The sequence below is a fragment of the Ranitomeya variabilis genome, chromosome 5 (assembly GCF_051348905.1).
Source record: "Ranitomeya variabilis isolate aRanVar5 chromosome 5, aRanVar5.hap1, whole genome shotgun sequence".
NCBI lineage: Eukaryota > Metazoa > Chordata > Amphibia > Anura > Dendrobatidae > Ranitomeya > Ranitomeya variabilis.
The window spans coordinates 138,959,244-138,975,836 of NC_135236.1; the positions used below are offsets into that span (position 1 = coordinate 138,959,244).

The 16,593-nt window shown below is 43.2% G+C and overlaps 1 protein-coding gene across 2 annotated transcripts in view; it reads right to left on the reverse strand.

The window, feature by feature from the left end:
• The window catches only part of ARRDC4 (arrestin domain containing 4), a 96,424-nt gene that overhangs the window by 57,674 nt on the left and 22,157 nt on the right, over window positions 1-16,593 (reverse strand). For both annotated transcript variants that reach the window (XR_013215631.1, XM_077263400.1), the window contains exon 3: window positions 15,190-15,337. Coding sequence is in view for 1 of the 2 variants with exons in the window: in XM_077263400.1 (XP_077119515.1) it covers window positions 15,190-15,337 (148 nt within the window). In the remaining variant the exon portion in view is untranslated. The remainder of the gene's footprint in view (window positions 1-15,189; window positions 15,338-16,593) is intronic.

Below are 16,593 nucleotides of genomic sequence, written 5' to 3' on the forward strand. Positions count from 1 at the left end.
TGGAACTGTGATTTATCGTGCTTGGACTGTGCTTTATTACAAGGACTGTGTGTTGCCACTTGCCGCCAGAAGTTCCCGCCAAAACCGCCGCCATTACAGCGCTAAGGAGAGCGCAGGAGAAGAAGAAGGGCGTGGAAGTGGGCGTGAACAAGCTGAAGAGCGCAAAAGACAATGGCCGCCCAGTCTAAATATCTCGGCCCCTTGAGGACGTGTCCGTCAGCAGCCGAGATCCGCCTCCTGATCCTTAATGGTGGGCAGAGACAACGGAAACGAAACCGCCCACGAAGAAGAGAGCGGGAAAAGGACCAGGAAGAAGGAGCGAGCGACATGGAGGACGCCATGGCGAGCCGCCCGGAGCCGGAGCGTGGGGTCGGAGCAGAGGACTCCCCCAGCCACCCGGAGGGGCACCGCAACCAGGCCTCCACCGCTGATGCTGAATTCCTGCAGGCCGGAGTGGACGAGCTCAGCGACCGACCCCGGCGGACGCAGCTGAGCACCGAGGCCGGGTGGAAGAAGGCCATCATCAGGAGCCTCACCGGACATCTGTCGGCAGCCTCATCTGGTCCGGAGCAGGGAAGAAGTCCCAGCGCTCCGAAGCTGGAAAGCAAGGCCCTGCCGGAAAGCGAGGTGCTGCAAGCAGAGATGACAGCGTCGCAGAACAAGGCCCCGCAGCCAGCGTTCCAGACCCCAGCGGAGACGGAGCAGACCGGCACCGGAGGAACCGCATCTGAAGCAGGTAGGAAGAGCCACCCTGCCCTGACGACCGACACCACCCCAGCGACTGCTAGTGCCACAGCTGCTGACTCCGTTCCAGTGACTGATCTTGCAGCAGCCGCTACCTCTGCTGCAGCAGATGCCCATACTCAAGCTGCGCAGACCTCCATCGCTGCGCATGATTTAATCGTACATGAAAGACGGATTAACGGCGTTTGTTCAGCACTGGGTGTAACCCTGGACCTCACTTTGCCCAGGCCAAGAAGGGTTAAGGGCCAGGTGCAGCCCTGGAAGCCGCCCAACTAAGCCTCGGAAACCTGAAACTGTAAATAGTTAACTGTTTATTTCCTTGCTGTTTTGCTGCTAAAACCCGTCCTGGGTTAACTCTTAAAGGGATCCCTTTGTTTACCCGGGATCCCTATTGCTTTTTATTTTTGCTTTCACTTTCATTTTTGCTTTTTTGTTCCACAATGTTATAAAAACTGCTGAATCATGAACAGTGCATGATACAAACTGCTTGTAAATAGTTTGCACCTTCTTAAAGGTGCTTCCTACTGGTTTTGTTTAAAGACATTTTGCGAAGATACCATTCCGGAGCCTTTGCATGGACTGGTAGGCTGAGAAGAAGAGCTACCTCAGAAAGACTTGATCTCCTCTTAAAGGGGAGGTTAGAATTGAACTTGAAAGTGATACTGTTTTAGAACAGTAATGTCGAGATAATGCTTTGAAGGAAATGTAACTGTTTTTCATGGAAAAGTTATGTGTGTTTAATTTGTTTAAAATGTGAAACCTAGATAATGTTCTTTGAAGAGAAAGATGCAGAAAGCCCGTAGGGGTAGATGTAGAGTTCCATTTAACTGAAAGTAAAGAAGTAATAACGAATGTGAGGATAGAAGGTAAACCCTGCGTCCCCATAGAAAGTTAGTTCGTTACTAAGGACAGAAAGTAGACCCGTAGGGGTTAGTGAGTGAGTCCTTATAGGAGCCAAGCAGAGTGTGCTCCATGCTCTCAAATTGAAAGGAATGTTATGTCTATACTATGTATAGTAGAGAAAGGCAGTAGGCCCTGGCTGAACGGGGCGGTCCTGTAAAAGAAAGGAGAGGCAGTAGGTCTGGTGCCATAGGGACAGGCGGTCCTGCAGGTTCAAAGTAGGAGAATGTGAAGTTACCTTGCCCTGTAATGTGATTATAGGAAGGCCTTTGATAAACTAAGAGTGTATGTTTCTTAAAGGCAATGTTAATTTATTGTTCCAGCATTTGCACTTAGTAGAATACCCGGTTGGGTAATGAGAGTTAATTGTAGCCTGTTGCTATGATATTTGATTATGTTTTGTAACGTTAAAGTGTCCTCACCTCCCATAAAGGGAAGCCTGTTCAAGTATGCTTATTGTTTTGCACTCAACAAATTTGTATGTCTTTTTGCTAACCTGTATTGTTGTTTTCTTCCCAGTCCCGGAGTACTGTGTTTAACCAGGGGGGAGTGCAGCGCCCCAGAGTCCTGGTCGTTGCAGTACTGTGGCTCCGCCACTAAGGGGAGCCATGGTGCGTTCGATGGCACTGAAGGAGTTCCTCCAATCAGGTATCACAGACACCAATATGTTTCACAGCTGGGCCTCCGGGGGGAGCTAAGGGTGCTATTCATTAGGCCACTCCCCACCATAGTGGGTAAACTGGGGGTCAGGCAGGAAGTTAGTAGAAAAAGCTGACTGGATCGAACGAAGCAACACCTAGTGAGAGAGGGTGTTGTGGAGGAAGAGACAGTAGGGTCTCTGCCAGGGGTGGGATCCTGGCAGAGGCTTGGCATTGAAAGAACGTAACGGGACCGTGCCTGCTCAGAATAGCGGCGGTGCCCTAAGAAAGGATTAGAAGCGAGATAGATTGTGCTGAGTGAGAAACGAAATCAAGCAGAAGGAGAATACCAGCAGGGGTTTTGTTGAAAGAGGCAGCACCTTGCTGAGGCGCATTACCGGTGGCCGGAACGCCGAGGGAGTGGAATAATATACAGCTTTAAGCCATACTCCAAACAGCGGCAGGACAGTCAGTCTCAGGCGGGCTGTCTACCACATATCACCTATGAAGTCTTGGGGGGCAATTGCGGGAGAGGGGCGTCTCTAGGGTCCCGGAAGAACTCCAGGCCTACCTGACAAACGGGTGCCGTTCTTACTGTAACATCAGGAAGGGACGGAAGATTAGCAGAAGATCAGTTAATCGAGTTGTGAGGGAACTTAAGAAACAGACACAACAGTTGTGGGGTACTTTCCGTAAGCACAGCAGGGAAGGACTACAACACAAAGCGCTAAGAAGGAAGGCACTGATTTCCACCTGTGAGGAGAACTCTGGAGGTGCCATTGAACCGGCCGGACTTGCGCAGCCTGGTGGACCGGATTCTGGACTGAGGACCGAGAGATCTCCAGTAAAGAGGTAAAGAGACTGCAACCTGCTGTCCTCGTTATTTACCGCGACCTGCACCCCACAACTGCACCGCTACACCACCGTTAACAGCACCTATTTGCAACGGACGTCCCCCACTGACAGACAGGGCCACGGACCGGGTCTAGCCACCGTGACAACCCCAGGACTGAGATCCCCGAGGCCCGGCTCCGGGTACCCCTCGGCCCTGCGGCGGTGTGGGGGCGCTCCACATACATGTGTTATGACTGTCACACATCCGGGTCACATGCAGCTGCAGCACCGAACAGCGGATTATCGGGAGCGCTCCAGGTATCCGGGTTCCCGCTGCATCTATTCGGTAAGCATTGTGGAAAATTAGAAAAATTGGACTGGGGCTGGCAGTCTGGTGACATCACGGTGACCGACATGGGTAAGGATCAGTCTTGAACTATCCACTATACTGTTTGCCTCTTAGAGGCATATGTACATTGTATAATATGGTTTAGTAGCCTCAGGAACTTGATCCCACTGGTCATATACTTGATACTAGTGATGTTCTCCAGACTCTATTTTTGTTTTTGCTGTTCACATTTTATGTCTATGTATGAATAAAATATGTTTTGTATATATCTTTATGACAGATCTTATGACTGAAATTTTTCTAATTTACCATATATCTTTGGGAGTATTTCTGACTCGTTTCTAGATTGGAGATGGCTATTTCTGACGCAGTCAGATGCTGTATATCTTGAATATTGCTCTTATATAATTTTTCATATTCAGTAAGTGTTATAGCTATTCAGATAAGCACTTATCCGAAGCTATTCGCTCAACCCTAATTATCATCATTTACGACAAATATATAAGGATACTTAACAACATTGCTTAGCTGTGAACTACTCCGATATTTACTACTACAACCGTTTTCTTCCCTCGGCCTATTGATAATTTCGCATCACGTCACTTGTCTTATTTATTGCACTTTTCCTATGTTGTGTATAAATAAGTAACACTTCAGATATTGATATGCTCGATGAAGAGACCTACTATTTGTCATCATTTCAGGTAGACATTAGAGAGGCATCAACCACAGAGGCCTCTTACATTTTTATTTTGTGTGTCATATGACACAGGGTTTGTTTTGCAGCCTGTAAACAGAGCTATAAAAGGTAACCATATAGCCCCAAAACAAGATATGAAACTTTCAAGACTGTACCATGAGAGTTGACAAATATATGGATTATATTGTTCAAACTTTTAACGGCACCTTCCCACCTGCTTGTTTTCATCTATTTCTACCTAGCTCTATCAAGCCTGAGCTGTCAATCAAAGAAGGGGGGTGGAAATATGGGGGAAATCGTGCTGGTGGCAAGGTGTATATAAATGTTTGGCCCGTCATGATGCACCGAGTGCCAGTACTTGGTTTGAACACTCATTCTGTGCCCTTAAGTAAGGATTAAGTCCCTTTAAACTTCTGTGAGTTTGACATGTGGAAGATACTCAAGATGTTTATTACATACTCTTGTGAAAAGATCTATTGGTGACGCAGTTTATGCACCTGGATATTGTGAAAGTACTGTCTCTACAATGCAGCAGCTTGTGGCTGTTCTTCACATGACATTTTTGTTCCTGCACAAAGAAATTTGCTGGTTATGACTGGCTATCTCAGAAACTGGACCAGTGTCTATCCCCTTTAATTAAAGGGACCCCATCATCAGAAACACAATGCTCCAAGTACAATTTCATTCTAGGCTGCTAAAAGTTATTTTAAACTGCTTGATGCACAGTGTTAAACGACCATTGATCGGCAACATGCTTAGCGGTCATTTAATAGCCTACTTACACAGGCTGCCATTGTGCTCAGAAGCGCGAGTCCTGTTTACATCTCATGATGTACTACCGAGAGCAACAATCTTCTGTGCAGCACATAAGAAACTTTCACTCAACAAAAGAGTGTTTTGCTCTTCCATCGGGTGATCGGCATCATGTTAAAGGCTTGTGCAAAAGACCGCATTTTTGGACCGAGTGCAATCCGACAAAATATTTGATCGCATTTGGACAAATGTTATTCTATAGAGCCCAGTTAATTCTTCTGTTTTCCTTTAGGTCTATGACATCATGTGATTTAAAATTGACCAGCTGAATCCTTCTAAGCTGTATGTAGAAACAGGAAGGCTCTTCCCCTGCATGAGTCGTCACTTCAAGAGGTCCTGGCAGGTAGAGGAGGGAGAAGCTGGAACAGGAGGTTAAGAGGGGAAGTGCAGTGACAAGAGACTTCCTGTTTCTATATAGAGAAGAGAAAAAGAGAAGAATTTACTGGGTAGAAAGGGGAAAATGGGCAATTGTAATTACACAGTGACATAAAAGATAACTGCAATATATTAAGAGGATACAAACTTTGATGGGATAAATTCTCTAAATACTACTACTAGGGCTCTTACAGATGGCCGTGATAATTGGTCTGACATCAGATCATAATGCACGGCCTGTCCGCACATCGCTCGACCCAGAGTGTGACAGATTCATATATTTCAATGAGGCTACCACGCTTGAGATTGGGAATTGCATGGCCAGTGCGTGCATTGTGATTTGAGATCGGACCGATGCTCACAGACATCTGAAAGAGCCCTTAATCTCTGATTGTGGAGCTTAAATGGCATCAATTAGTGAGCCTGCACACTTGCTCCCATCTGCCTGCCACAAAATAATAACAGGGGACCAATGGATTAACATGGAGATTGGGGACTGCTGAAGGCCCCCATAACTCTTATGTTAGTCCTCTTGTGAAGTTCAGCCGCATGCAGAGCGTAATCAGACAAAAACGATTTCACTATATACTGCAAAACAGTAGTTTTTACTGTCTGTATGTACTGTCGTATAAGTTATCGAACAATTGCAGGTTCAAAGTCCTTTATGGGAACTAAGAAATTAAGAAAAAAGTTGTTTTTTTTTTTAAATGTTATATATATACTAGATGGTAGCCTGATTCTAACGCATCAGATATTCTAGAATATATATGTAGTTTATTTATGAAGATTTTAGAATAATACATTGAATACACAGGATTCGGCCGGCCGGGCACGACCAATTAGCGAAGCATGGCTCAAATCCCACACCAATTCATGGCCGGACGGCGCCTGTCGCTGATTGTTCGCGGCCGGCCATGTAGTATATAGCACAGCCACGTAGTATATAGCACAGCCACGTAGTATATAGCAGAGCCATATAGTATATAACAGCCCACGTAGTATATAGCACAGCCATCATGTAGTACATAGCACAGCCACGTAGTACATAGCACAGCCACGTAGTATATTGCACAGCCACATAGTATATAGCACAGCCACGTAGTATATAGCACAGCCATGTAGTATATAACAGCCCACGTAGTATATAGCACAGCCATCATGTAGTACATAGCACAGCCATGTAGTACATAGCACAGCCACGTAGTACATAGCACAGCCACGTAGTACATTGCACAGCCACGTAGTATATTGCACAGCCACGTAGTATATTGTCCAGCCCACGTAGTATATTGCCCAGCCATATAGTATATTGCACAGCCCACGTAGTATATTGCACAGCCCACATAGTATATTGCACAGCCCACGTAGTATATTGCACAGCCACGTAGTATATTGCACAGCCCACGTAGTATATTGCACAGCCACGCAGTATATTGCACAGCCCACGTAGTATATTGCACAGCCCACGTGGTATATAGCAATGTGGGCATTATATACCTGTTAAAAAAAGAATTAAATTAAAAAATAGTTCTATACTCACCCTCCGTTGGCCCCCGGATCCAAGCGAGGCGTTTACCAATGCTCCTCACGCGCTCCGGTCCCAAGAGTGCATTGCGGTCTCGCGAGATGATGAAGTAGCTACGCGAGATCGCAATGCATGGAGCGGTCACCGGAGAGTCACGAGGAGCGGGAAAGGCCTGTTCCTGATCCGAGGGGCTGACGGACAGTGAGTATATACCGATTTTTTATTTTTTTATTATTTTTAACATTAGATCTTTTTACTATTGATGCTGCATAGGCAGCATCAATAGTAAAAAGTTGGTCACACAGGGTTAAAGGGAACCTGTCACCTGAATTTGGCGGGACCGGTTTTGGGTCATATGGGCGGGGTTTTCGGGTGTTTGATTCACCCTTTCCTTACCCGCTGGCTGCATGCTGGCCGCAATATTGGATTGAAGTTCATTCTCTGTCCTCCGGAGTACACGCCAGCGCAAGGCAATATTGCCTTGTGCAGGCGTGTACTCCGGAGGACAAAGAATGATCTTCAATCCAATATTGCGGCCAGCATGCAGCCAGCGGGTAAGGAAAGGGTGAATCAAACACCTGAAAACCCCGCCCATATGACCCAAAACCGGTCCCGCCAAATTCAGGTGACAGGTTCCCTTTAAAAGCAGCGTTAACGGACTGCGTTACACCGTGGCATAACGCGGCCCGTTAACGCTGCCATTAACCCTGTGTGAGCGCTGACTGGAGGGGAGTATCGAGCGGGCACTGACTGCGGGGAGTAAGGAGCAGCCATTTTGCCACTAGACTGTGCCCGTCGCTGATTGGTCATGGCTGTTTTGCCGCGGCCAATCAGCGACTTGGGATTTCCGTGACAGAAAGAAAGACAGACAGACAGAAGGACAGACAGAAAGATGGAAGTAACCCTTAGACAATTATATAGCAGATAGATATATATATATATATATATATACACTCACTGGCCACTTTATTAGGTACACCTGTCCAACTTCTTGTTAACACTTAATTTCTAATCAGCCAATCACATGGCGGCAACTCAGTGCATTTAGGCATGTAGACATGGTCAAGACAATCTCCTGCAGTTCAAACCGAGCATCAGTATGGGGAAGAAAGGTGATTTGAGTGCCTTTGAATGTGGCATGGTTGTTGGTGCCAGAAGGGCTGGTCTGAGTATTTCAGAAACTGCTGATCTACTGGGATTTTCACGCACAACCATCTCTAGGGTTTACAGAGAATGGTCCGAAAAAGAAAAAAAATCCAGTGAGCGGCAGTTCTGTGGGCGGAAATGCCTTGTTGATGCCAGAGGTCAGAGGAGAATGGGCAGACTGGTTCGAGCTGATAGAAAGGCAACAGTGACTCAAATCGCCACCCGTTACAACCAAGGTAGGCCTAAGAGCATCTCTGAACGCACAGTGCGTCGAACTTTGAGGCAGATGGGCTACAGCAGCAGAAGACCACACCGGGTACCACTCCTTTCAGCTAAGAACAGGAAACTGAGGCTACAATTTGTACAAGCTCATCGAAATTGGACAGTAGAAGATTGGAAAAACGTTGCTTGGTCTGATGAGTCTCGATTTCTGCTGCGACATTCGGATGGTAGGGTCAGAATTTGGCGTAAACAACATGAAAGCATGGATCCATCCTGCCTTGTATGGAGCATCTTTGGGATGTGCAGCCGACAAATCTGCGGCAACTGTGTGATGCCATCATGTCAATATGGACCAAAATCTCTGAGGAATGCTTCCAGCACCTTGTTGAATCTATGCCACGAAGAATTGAGGCAGTTCTGAAGGCAAAAGGGGGTCCAACCCGTTACTAGCATGGTGTACCTAATAAAGTGGCCGGTGAGTGTATATATATATATATATATATATATATATATATATATATATATATATATATATATATATATATATATATATATATAAATAAAATCCTCACTATTTCTCCCTCATTAAAACAAAGACATTGACCAGATAATACCAAATACACCGAGTATAAAATTATTTAAACTGTTACATACAGCGGACAGCTCTGGCAAAAATTAAGAGACCACCACATCAAATCCCTGACATGGGCAGCCCAATCTCCAGACCTGAACCCCATTGAAAACCTCTGGAATGAAATCAAGAGATTGATGGATAGTCACAAGCCATCAAACACAGAAAAACTGCTTACATTTTTGCACCAGAGGCAGTGTGAAAGACTGGTGGAAAGCATGCCAAGACGCATGAAAGCTGTGATTAAAAATCATGGTTAGTCCACAAAATATTGATTTCTGAACTCTTCCTGAGTAAAAACATTAGTATTGATGTTTCTAAATGATTATGAACTTGTTTTCTTTGCATTATTTGGAGTCTGAAAGCACTGTTTTTTTTAATTTTGACCATTTCTCCCTTTCAGAAAAAAAATGCAAATGTATCACTTGGAAATTCGGAGACATGTTGTCAGACGTTTATAGACTAAAAGAACAAGTTAAATTTTACTCAAAAATATGCCTATGAAGAGAAAAATCAGACAAACTGAACATTTTGCAGTGGTCTTTTAATTTTTGCCAGAGCTGTATATTGAACGTTGAAAGAAATATCAAAATAGCTATTTTGCAATCACCGCACATCCCCCCCTCAAAAAAATATAAAGTGATCAAAATGACATACAGTATGTACCTGTAGCGTCGGCATCCCTGCACGCTTCCGAACCTCCTCTCTCCCGGCAGGGATGCAGACTGACTCACCGCTTCCTCTACCTGCTCCTGCCTCCCAGGGACTGCGCTCGCCTGGCAGATTCCTGGGCACTATACTTAGGGTGCGCACACTCGCGGTCTCTTAAAGAGACAGTCCGCGCTGTCCTATAGTGTCCCCAGCCAATTGTGGGGAGACACTTATTATTTAAGGTACCTCCACCTGTTGGGAGGTACATGAGCAATGTGTCTGCTTGTTCCCATGCTTGCTAGTTCTCAGGTCCCCTGTTATAGATTATCTTTCAGCACCTGACGTGCTTGTCTGTATGCCAGCTGTACCTGTCTGCATCTGCGGTGTCTGCCAGTATTGCAGCCATATCCACCAGCACCTGCCTGCACACCAGTCATACCTGCCTTCACCTGCCATGTCTTCCAGTATACCTGTCTTGCCTGTCTGTACCAGCCAAACCTTTCTATTCTCCATTGTTTCAGCTTCCTGCCCCTTTGGGGGTCAGCTGTCATGTGACCGAGGTCAGTTCTGAAGTAGCACCTGGCATTCATCTGGAGCCAAGTCTAACCATACCTTCAAGGGCTCTAGCGAAGAGTCAGGTGTTCGCCTAGTTACACCCCTCAAGGCTATCCTCGGTCCACGGTACAGTGGTTCCAACACCATTCCCGTTATAGTACCCTAAAATATATCACTGCAAATTTCAGTTCAGGTTTTAAAAAAAACGTCCTCACCTAGCTTAATGTATGTAAAAGTAAAAAAAGTTACAGATGTCCAACAATGGTGAAGCAAAAAGTTTTTCAAAAAATGTTAACATTTTGAATAATCACGAAAATAATAAAAAAGTGAACAAATTTAGTATCGTCATAATCATTCTGAAGGAAATATGTAATCCATAAAGGAAAAGCATAACAGCAGTAGAGTTACATTCAGTTGAGAAAATGGTGAAAATGGTGAAATTGGCAATACCAATATTGTAAGTATAAAGTGGTTTTTCCTGTAGGTGTCAAACCTGGCACCTTAGCTCCTGGATTCTTAGTTTCAAGAGGGATTAGTAAATGGTCTGTACTAGGAAGAATACAGTATTACATATTGTCTGTATAGGAAGACACAGGAGATTTGAAATGCCGCAGGCTTAGAAAATCCTTTGACAAAGACCTTTCCGGTCGAAACGCGTAGCTTTACTCACTAGGGTTATGGTGTTGTCCGTATGGAGCATTGTTCTATTGTGTTTTTAATGTTTTCATTAAAGTTTTTCATTTTATTCATTTGGAGCTGGAACATTTTTTTTTTTTTTCCCTTAGAAAGTCCTCCACTTACAAACATGATTAACTTCGCCTTCTCTCAGGAAAACAGATCATTATTGTAGACAGAAACTTTAAGGTATTTCTGTTATTTCTCCCTTTTTATTTTATAACTGTTTTGTATATTTGTGTGTTGTTTAATTTTAACATTTTTATATTTTATTGTAAGTACTGTATATTTTTACATTAAAGCCTAAAATCTTTAATAAGTTTGACTATATATGCTGTAAAAGAATGAAATAGACTTTCAGAGAGTGTGTGACCTTTTGAGTTTCTGACAGTAACATATTTTGGGGACTCATCACCCCGTGTGTTTGATGAGTGGTGGCAGCGTTTAGTAGTCGGGGTGTGCTGAATTTGTCGGGGTGTTATTTATGATCACATTATAGCCTAAAGCAGAGGTTGGATTGAGTGAGAGGACACAAATTAACCCATGCAGGCACACTCCATGTCACGTGCTGAGAAGTGTGTACGTGACAATCATACACACAATGAACAACAATAAAAGACAATGGCAGGATTGTATTTCTTTTCTCAATTATATTGTGCTTAGACCTTTTATACATTTTTTTCAGCAGATTGTACAGTAAAAATGAAAGGTATCGTTCAAAACTACAACTTGACAACTACAAAAAATAAGCGCTATTATGGTTATGTTGACAGAAAATTTAAAAAGTTCTGGGTTTCAGGACTAAGGGTACCGTCACACAGTGCCATTTTGATCGCTACGACGGCACGATCCGTGACGTCGCAGCGATCGTATGATTATCGCTCCAGCGTCGTAGACTGCGGTCACACGTTGCAATCACGGCGCTGGAGCGATGCCGAAGTCCCCGGGTAACCAGGGTAAACATCGGGTTACTAAGCGCAGGGCCGCGCTTAGTAACCCGATGTTTACCCTGGTTACCAGCGTAAACGTAAAAAAAACAAACAGTACATACTCACATTCCGGTGTCTGTCCTCCGGCGTCTCAGCTTCTCTGCACTGTGTCACAGCGGCCGGAAAGCACAGCGGTGACGTCAGACGTCACCGCTGTGCTCGCTTTCCGGCTGGCCGGCGCTCACAGTGCAGAGAAGCTGAGACGCCGGAGGACAGACACCGGTATGTGAGTATGTACTGTTTGTTATTTTTACTTTTACGCTTGTAACCACGGTAAACATCAGGTTACTAAGCGCGGCCCTGCACTTAGTTACCCGATGTTTACCCTGGTTACAAGCGAACACATCGCTGGATCGCTGTCACACACAACGATCCAGCGATGTCAGCGGGTGATCAAGCGACGAAAGAAAGTTCCATACGATCTGCTACGACGTACGATTCTCAGCAGGGTCCCTGATCGCTGCTGCGTGTCAGACACTGCGATATCGTAACGATATCGCTAGAACGTCACGAATCGTACCGTCGTAGCGATCAAAATGGCACTGTGTGAAGGTACCCTAAGGGAGGAAAAAGACAAGTGAAAAAAACAAAAAATTGCCAGATCCTCTAAGGAAATCTGTCACCTGGTTTTTGGTACATAAACTGAGAGCACCATGATGTAGGGATAGAGACCCTGATTCCACTGATGTGTCGCTTACTAGTCTGAGTTTTTTGGTTTCGTTTCAATTAGTGTTTTATCAGCAGGAAATTATCACTAAAGGACTAGCTGCCCTCAAGCCTCCTGGTCCAACGACTCCCCTATCCCCTACCACTGATTAGCAGATTTGTGTCAATATACATTGAACATAGCAAGCTGTGGTGTTGGTGGGATTATACAAGGCTCAACATCTGTGCTCTGCTAGAACTGAACCAATGAAAAACTGTGATTCTATCACAACTGCTGCATTCAGTAATCTAAAATGATATATCGCTGAAATGCAGGTCTTAGCTCCTACATCATGCTACTGTCAGATTACATAGCAAAAACCTTTCGGCAGATTCCCTTTAAGGCACAAATGTCAAACTATGGCCCACAGGGTGATTATATTTTACCTGCAGTGCTGGCACCTGCCCCCCCACACTGCATCACAGCTCCAACTGTATCAGCATCCTGGATGGCGATAAACTTGAAAGCCAACATTCTCCATCTGTGTCTGACATCTCAGCATAGTGAGCGTGATTACATGTCTATTTTGCATCAGCTGTGCCAAGCAATGAAGAGGAGCAGGTGAGCGAGGAGAGGTGTGTAATTATTTATTTTAATCTGGCACCCATTACAGTGTATCGAGGACCATGTGGGTCCCATTATACTGTGTGAAGGACTATGTGGGGTCCATGATACTATGTGGAGGACTATGTGGGGCCATTATACAGTATGGAAAACTATGTGGGGGCCATTATACTGTATGGAGGACGATATGGGGCCATTATACTGTATAAAGGACCATATGGGGAACATTATTCCATATAGAGTACTATATGGAGCCTATTACAATGTCTGAATGGCTTTGTAGGGAACACAGTTGTGGCATCATACTGTGTAGGAGTCATCACACTTTGCTGATGCGGTACTGTGGGGTAATTCACTGTGAGGATATCAGACAGTGTTTGGTGGGTACTTTAGTTTGCATCATACTTTATTATCTGTATTATTTATTAATTCAAGTTTTCTATCCTAGGTTATTATATATTTAAATTAGGCCACATGCTTTTTGTTCTTTTACATAACTTATCATATTATTCCAGTATGCCCCATTTGTGATTATGTGTTTTATTTTAATCTAAGTTCTATTAATTAAAACATACTTTGTTCGTGGGACAACTCCTTTGACTTTGTTTCCATATGAAAAAGTTCATCATTATAATTGATATAGAAACACTTAGATAAAAATGTAGACTTTTTTTTAATAAATGGCAAAGACTGGCCTGTGACTTTGTCCAAAGGTTTTAAATTTGAAATCCCTGCTTTAAGGGGTTAAATCAGGTATTTGTCTTAAATGTTTTTTTTTTTCACTTTTGGCAATTGCTTTTTTCCCGTCATCACAAAACGTTTTAAAAAGTAAAAATTGTAATTTTTCAATTTTTACAGTGACCTCGGATTCTTTTTTAGACTCTGACTTTCTGTTTTGAAAAAACAGCACATGTACATTGGCCAAGATGAACAGACACTGACCCTACCTTTTGTATTGAAACATCTAATCAGCATGTGTAAAGGTCATAGTGAAAGGAGAGGGAGCATATGACATCTTATTGTGACTAGTGGATCTTGTGTTATATCAGCTGTGTATAGAGATGTTACCAGTCATTGTAACCCTGCCTCTGATGATATGGAGCCTTCTGAAAACTCTTCCTGAAATTACAGGAAGTAAAAGTCTAAAAAAAAAAAAACAGTGGCCAGTGTAAAAATTACAAGACTACTAGTTTTTAATTTTCAATAACGATTGTGATATGAAACAAAACTAAATATTGCCAAATAATTTGTAAAAAAAAATACACTAACAGAAACCTGATTTAAAAAAGTTATTTACTTATTATAGCTTTAAGAGTAAAAAACCAAAGCATTATTAATTTCCGTAATGTTAAATAAAATATGGGAAAAAAAAAACTATCAGCTGTGTGAGTACTTTTATTGGCGCCATGACATGGGTGAATCTGAATGTCCTGGAGTTTGAAAAGTTCTAAAAATCGCTGTTATATTTTAACTTTCCAAAAAAAAAAAAAAGATATTTTATGTCAAATTGGTGTTGTTTGAAATCGGTTTCAACTGTCAGAGTATTTTTCTGTGATGGTATCATTCATATTTAAATACTGAACCATTAGGCTCCTGTATAGTTGTCATGAAAGTGCAAGGTATAATTGTATATTATTTTGATAAAATGGGTGCAGATAAAAGAATAAAGCTCATTAGGTCCACATCTCGCCAATGTGTTGTTACTCATGCTCTGATCCTCCCTGCCATACAATGTATTTGCAGTCATTATGGAGTTCAATGCTTTAATGTGATCCAATTTGCCATTAGGGCATGATAGCTGAAAGGATTCCCGCAGCAGCTGCATACACTTACTTAGTGGTAGAAAATGGCATGAAAAATGGATGGATACGTGACATATAATAGTCTGCGTTAGATAGCAGACCTGCAATGATTAATAATAAGTCTGCCATAATTAGGTCTTCTGCGGCTGTCATTATTCACATATTGGACAGCGAGCCTTACAAACGCAGGCGCTGTGGTAAATGGGACTGCGTGATGTCGGGCTAATAAAACAAATTGGCACACCTGCATACATTACCAGTGCAGATACCAAATGCAGACGGAGAAAGGTACTCGGTGTTGGAAGGTAAACACAATTTAACTGGAATCACTGAGAAAAGTAAGTTTAAAAAAAACCAACAAACTTCTTACGAGCAGTGGTGGAGCGTTGACATCAATACGGCTGGTGACGCGCAGCTCTCGGTGGACACTGTAGACAGGTAGTAGTGGTCTCTCTAAAACCGCATTGAGCTCATACCGTGCCTTGCCATATTTGCCACTAAAAGATGAGACAAGTGATCTAGAAGTAACAAAAAGGTACACAGGTTATTGAAAGGACATTAAAAACAAGATCTTGTTTAATGCTGTGTAGTTCTTCTATGTAATCAGAGGGAAACTGTAGAGTACGATTGTTTTGAAGAAGCTCGTAAAGTGAACCTGTCAGCAGGATTGTGCACAGTAACCTACAGACAGTGTCGGGTCGGCACCGTTATACTGATTACAATGATACCTGGGTTGATGAAATCCATCTTGAGGTTGTTGTTTAATCTTTATTTTCAGTTTTGAGTTAATGATATGCTCGTGCTCCGGGGGCGGCCTGTGGAGGGGTGAAGGCCTTCATGTGGTGCTCTGATTAGTTACTGTATTCATAATGCAGATTGCTGACAGGTCCCTGATCCATCACTGACCTGCCCCCTAGTTTACATAACGAATATCTGTATATACTGAAGAAAAAAAAAAACCTTCTGCAGGCAGGTGCCATACGTGGCACCTGCGCTGCAGCATAATCGCATGTGTAGTGTCCCAATAATAAATGTGGTTGATGTTCTTCAGATAGAAAAAAAATCAATTTTAAAAAGGTGCCCGCCATGCCTGCGCAGTGTATATAGGTGATTCAATAGCTGCTACAAATAAAATGATAGGAAATTTTAGTTTGTTTGGTGAACACTATTTAGATTGAAGCTTAATTTTATATTTAGGAACCAAATGAACAATAACCAAATTTCCATGTTTTGCCATGGCTGTGATTGTTGGGAAAAGAGCTGTAAAGAACTGAGTGGTGAAGGGTATCTGGATCGTGAAATAGTGAACATCATTAACAATGATGGGGAGGCCCCTATCTATGAGGCTACGGTCAAACGGTCGTATGCTAAATTGTTCGATTTTAATCCAGAGAACTCGGACTATTTCCATCTGTATTGTCATGTGTGTGACATCCGTGTGGCATCCATATTTGCACATCAACATTTTAAAACATACATGATTAGATACAGTTTGTTAGGGTAGTAAGTAGTGATGAGCAAATTTGTTCGGAAAACGATGGCCAAACATAAATTCAGCATGAATGTAGCAGATTCGGATTCATGATCGGAAACAAGAGCAAAGTTTTACAAAATTGGTAAAAATCAGTAACATTCTGTAAAAGTGCTGTAAAATATTTGCGTTGCCATAAAAGTATTTTCAGCACTTTAGCAACGATAATGGTGGTGTATCATGAGCGTTTCGCACGTATTTGATAAGGGGAGGGGATTTGCCGAGCTCAGAGGCGCTGTGTTC